Source organism: Zeus faber (genome assembly GCF_960531495.2).
Source record: "Zeus faber genome assembly, chromosome: 19".
Taxonomy (NCBI): Eukaryota; Metazoa; Chordata; class Actinopteri; order Zeiformes; family Zeidae; genus Zeus; species Zeus faber.
The window spans coordinates 27,111,600-27,117,599 of NC_137206.1; the positions used below are offsets into that span (position 1 = coordinate 27,111,600).

The 6,000-nt window shown below is 37.8% G+C and overlaps 1 protein-coding gene across 1 annotated transcript in view; it reads right to left on the minus strand.

Moving 5' to 3' along the window:
* vstm2a (V-set and transmembrane domain containing 2A) overlaps positions 1-3,622 on the minus strand; it is a gene marked incomplete at both ends in the record, with an annotated part of 67,067 nt that extends 63,445 nt beyond the window's left edge. The window contains 2 exons of the mRNA XM_080020477.1: positions 1,736-1,908; positions 3,547-3,622. Of these exons, the coding sequence (XP_079876603.1) occupies positions 1,736-1,908; positions 3,547-3,622 (249 nt within the window). The remainder of the gene's footprint in view (positions 1-1,735; positions 1,909-3,546) is intronic.
* Between the last annotated feature and the right edge of the window lie 2,378 nt (positions 3,623-6,000).

Below are 6,000 nucleotides of genomic sequence, written 5' to 3' on the forward strand. Positions count from 1 at the left end.
GAGAGAGAGAGAGAGGTGGTATTTAGGCCTTCTGATGGATTAAACAGGGAAGAGAGCAGAGTGACTTTTAAAAATAAGTATCTTTATCCAGGTGAACTAAAGCAACTAGTGATCTCTGTGTGCCTTTGGGTCATCACATCATTTAGTGTTTTAACACATCTTTTAGCAAATCTTTCAGTTATTTATATTTATATTTATATTTATTTATATTTAAATATAGTACCATTACACTATGTAGTTAGCAGGCCAATTTTTACTGTATTTCTACTATTTGCTGCCGTTTTCTTTCTTTTCTGCTGTTGGATCATTACATTTTACGCCAATAAACTTTCTATCAAATGATTACTTTGCTTAACATCATTTGGTGTCTGATTAAATGTTTTGGCATCTGGAGTAATAATGCTAAAGAATAGCCTATGGCCTTGCTGAAGAACAATGCACGACAACAAAGCTGAGCATCCTTTGGTTTAGATGTTCAGGTGTTCAAATCATAGGCGGATCTAGGGCAGTGTTTCCCAACTTATACTCAAGCCATACGACTGGCCACTAAAAATGTCACAAAATGTCACAAACCCATAGAACACTGCTCATTATGAGGGTCTACTAAGAGTTAGCGATGCAAGACTCGCAAGCGATTTGTTTGTAGTGAACAAATCTTTTAAATGACTCCCAAGTCGAGAGTCACTCTGGCAAAGGAATGGCCGAGTGAGTGAATGATTGACTCATAAACTGAAAATAGTTACTGAGAACTAATTCAAGATCAAGAGCAAGGCACAAAAAGGTCTATGCATTGGCCATAATTCATATTCAATGTGATTTATTTACACTTTATATTTGCACTGATTTACACAAAAATAATATAATTCTGACAGAAGTAAATGATTTGTGTGAGAATTCCATTTACAACTCAACCAAACCGACTCTTCTGACTCATTCATCATTCACCAGAAGTCGTCACTCGCTTAAAGTTTGTTACACCAACTGAATCAAATAAGCGAACAACAACTATTTATTGAGTGACTCGTCAAGAACCAAATCTCACAATCTATCTAAACTTTTCATCACTACTCATAGTTCTCACTTTCAATGTGACACTTGGGCTTGTTCTGATGAACACAGAGCTGCTATTCTGGCTGGAACTGAAGAATTAGATGAATAAGTCTAGCCTTGAAATGTTGATCTCGCAAGAGCTGGTTTATATAATTTATTTATGTTTTAACCGGAATTTGAAACATTTTCACAATACACCTGCGACATCTCTCATCCAGAGGCACCCCCTAAATTTAATTAGAAATTAAATTTAAATTAAAAAAATGTAAATAACTGGTGACAAGACATGGGATTTGCTGCGGGGTAATTAATATGATTTTGTTGTTTCAAAGTATCAACAACAAAGTTTTTTTGAGTATACATTTGAACCCAAAATGTAAAATGTATATTGATTTTTATCAGTACAAATGATCCTGCTGGCGGTCTGTGGCCATCAACTGAAAATCACAATGAATGATAACATGAACAAGTTTTCAAATACTCAAGGGCTTTCTTTTTCGGTTATTGTTATCTATCATTTCTACATTTAACATTGGTTGACATTTGTCTCTGATCGCCCAGAAAACAACAACATTTGCATGCCGGAAATAATGTACAATGCCACTGTGTCAGATGATGTTTTATATATAGGTCATAATTTGCACAGTTTCTAACATAAAAGAACATATGAAAGCACTAGGCCTACCTCCTCTGCATCTGCATCACTTTTCTCCTCACTGTCTGTGGGCACCGGGGCCTTGATGAACCACCACTGGATCTCCAGGTATACAGATGCTGTTCCACTCTGAAAGGCACATGCCATCTCAATGTTTTGTCCCTCATTAACCGTCATGTTGGAGGGCAGATCCGTGAAGCGCCCTGTTAGAGATACAGAGGTGAACATTAACACCAGAAAAATTTAATATAGACAGCTGCTTTCGGTTATCCATTAACTACAGCACTAATGTTCTTGAAAAAAATGAACTATAGTACTAAGGACATCTTATTTTATAGGAACTAAAGGCATATTGTATAGTTCATTCATTCATTAGCCATTGCCTCATTTTCTTTAAATTAAGAGCTATAGGACCAAATATCAGAAAAATAAGATGTCTTTAGTTCATTCATTAACCATCACCTAATTTTCTTTGAATTGATGCTTCCCCTGTTGTGGAAGATGAGCCAATCACTTTTACCAGCTATGTCGTTGGAATTCACATTGTTTGATAATGGCAGTTTGATTATCTAATTAGTGGTATGTATACAGGATTCCCCTTTTTTTCTAAATACAGTATATCTGCATTTTTTTATTCATTAAATAATATAATGCAAAGTGAAATAACAAAAAGTGCAAGCTTGAGTCAAAAACATTCAGAAAAAAAGCCAAAATATAAAATTATGTATATATATATATATATATATATATATATATATATACACACACACACAAACAAACACACAGACACAGACACACAGATACATGAATAAACCTGTCATAGGGCAAATACAGAATCTTAGTATGACTAAATCCTGAAGGAGACACAGGACTGTTGTCACGTTTCAGTCTGTAACAGTGGTGGTCAACATCTTTTCATATATAACCCCACCTTAAGATTTTTTTATTGTTAGCTTTCCAATTATTATTAATTGTTATTACAATTCCATAATGTCATACATACTTGTCTATATGGAGATAATGTTGAAACTATGGTCAAAACAGTCATTATTGCGCATGCTCTAATGGTGCTGATGTCTTGTCAATAAAATAACGGGGAAGTTTAACTTTTTTTTTCTGGGGAAGCCCTGGAACCGAGTGAAAGACCCTTGGGGTCCCCGGATCCCAGCTTGAGAACCACCAGTCCATACCAGCGGGTCAGTTGTCCGTGGTGCTGAAATGGGGAATTGCTTCCCTTCTGCCACATCGACCATTTTTAACTCTCAACGTAAAGCCACTTCAAATGCACGGCTGCAGTTATCCCCATCTTTTTTATATTATTTTTTTAGCGCTGCCTTTTTTCATTCCTGGGTAGAACCCTTCTGCAGGCGTGAAGAAGCCGGGATATAGTTTGTGCGATTCTAAATACCACACACCAGCGTCACACCGCCTGTATTTCCCAACACACACCAGTTGCAACCCCCCCCCCCCGCCCCCGCCCCCACACATTCTCTCTCACACACACACACACACACACACACACACACACACACACACACACACACACACACACACACACACATTTTACATCGCAGCGCAAATCGTTTATGACGTGACCCCCAACCCCCCCCCCCCCCCCCCCCCCCCCCCCGATGCACATTATTACTAGCATCCCCCACCGTTAAATCTATATTAAACCATCAGAAATGTCATATTTCAATCCAAAGATCTTTTTGTGTCGGAAGGATCCTCGTCGAACCTCTGAGGCGGGTTTGAAATACGGATTTGGACTGAAGGTTCGTTAATAAAGGTTTGGAGTAACGGTTTGGAATAATGCAGTGGAATTAAAGCTCCGTCCTTACCTTCGAAGGAAAATCCCAACTGGACGCAGAAAACAGCCAACAAAACAATCCCAATAGTGTCCTGCGAGTTCCACATTATTCCAATTAAAGAGAGGACAGCTTTTTCAGCTGATGGTTTACCCCCCGACAATATCGTTCCTACAACAAGATGAACGAGATGGAAAAAAAAAAAAACCTGACAAAAAAATAATAATTAAACAGTTGCATTTAAATAGCGAACGCGTCTAAACGGAATGAGCTGAATCTGGGACATGCTGCAGAACTCTATGCACCCGATTGCGCCCCAAAATATATATATATATATATAAATGTATATTTATATATTTTGTTTTATTTCACGGTGCGACACCCACAGGCTCTGCGGGAGAGACTGAAACCTAGGTGCGTTGTCGAATGATGCCAGATAAACGAGGCTGCGTCCTCCCGTCTTTGCCTCCGTGCGTTGCCGCCGTGGAAATGTCAGTGTGCGGACTGATCCCTACTGCGTGCACGGCGCGCTACGGAGAGCATAAGAAGCTAGATGATAATCGTGGGTGCGGGGGATGGTGTGGGGCGCTATTCAGCTCTGGCAAACCAGCAACCCCCATCCCCTTTGTTATCTATCTATCTATCTATCTATCTATCTATCTATCTATCTATCTATCTATCTATCGATCTATCGATCTATCGATCTATCGATCTATCTATCTATACTTAATTTTATATATATATATATATATATATATATATATATATATATATATATATATATATATATATATATAATGACCACACCTAATATGTGTAGTTAAGGAAATTATATATTTTTTTAATATTCATATTAATATATTTTACTATTGGTGTTTCCATTTCAGCTTGCCTGCCATTGAATTGAAGTTAGCTTGGGTTCAAGTCACTCACACACAATTGCATTTTATGTAAAGTTTTAATGCAAAAGTCAAGTGTTTTTCACCTATATAAATTTGCAAACTTTGCAAAATGTTTAAAGCAGGGATACAATTATATTTAAACTTAAACATAAAAATAAACCATACAGACAAATCAAGATACGCAAAGAAGAGAAATAGTTGGTGTCTGATTATTATTATTAGTAAATGTACTTATTTTTTGTTTATTTTATATTATATAATATTGTATAATATAACATTGAATAATTATTAATTTTTACTTAATTGTGGTTCTAATATGCCACTTGCATTTAGTCAAAGTTCGGCTATATCTCTTTCCGGGACTTCGACGTCTTTTTGATTTGTTTGTATGACTGGCTCGAGGCAGCTCTAAATTTTATTCGAAGGTAATTAAATAAGAACATATTGTTGGATCCCGAAATTTAGCTTTTATTGCAGGATCAGATGGAAACTTGTCATGATAGAGGCTCTCCCGGTGTGTGTGTGTGTGTGTGTGTGTGTGTGTGTGTGTGTTGCTCCGTGATGCTCTAATGAGCAACAGGTGTAGAGCCACCCTGATCCCAGCCCCAATTACCTAGACCCAAGACAGGTATGGCTGCTTAAACCACACCACCCCCATTCCACAGCACTGTTCATGAAGGGAGCCCTAATATGTTTACAGTCTACATTGAATGTGAAAGATTGAAGTGGACGTTTTTTTAACCATCTAACAGTAACATGACCATCACATCCAATTTTCCAGATGCATGGACAAGGTCCTGATTCAGGTTTTTATGAGGCTCTTTTATGAGGTGTATGGAGTTCCAACCAGTCAGGGCTGTGACCACTTTTTGAAAATGTCAAATGTCAAAGTGATGATACTTAGGAGTTTCTGCTCCAGTTTGGTCGGTATTTAGGCTACCTCATTTTGCTGATTCATATAACTCATCATTCAATTGTCTCAAACAACGTTACAAATGAGTTTTGTAAAGATAGACATTTTAGCCTCTTTATTTCTGAGTTGTTAAAGTTCTGTAGTTTCTTGATGATTTTGATGTCTTGATGTAGAGCGACCGCTGACGCTGACTTGAGTCACATTTCACCTCCCTTATCACCGGGACCCCTGACAATGGGCTCTCTCTCTCGAGACCACTGGCACCATCTGTTAATAATTATCTGATACAGTGGGGGCTGTCTTGGGATGCCACACATTCCAAGACACCTCATATTTCCCCCCTTCGAGACTACACAAAGTCTCGACAGAGAGAAGAGAAATTGAACTTATGTTGTTAATTGGCTTAATAGAAATCACATACTAACAAACAGACTGATTATAATATACCCTTCTGAACATGCTTAGTCATAGCAATACAATACATTTCTGGAGTGTGGGAGCGAAAAACCCATCTGGGAGATTCCTTTCTTAGTTCTTTCATCAAACAATCAAGACAGGAAATTCTCTCACGGTCCCTCTACCCCAGGCAACCACCTATTGCACTCCAAATCAATTAACCGCAAAGAAGAAGGGTTTAGAAAACTGTACAGGATGTTACCTATAAATGCATAC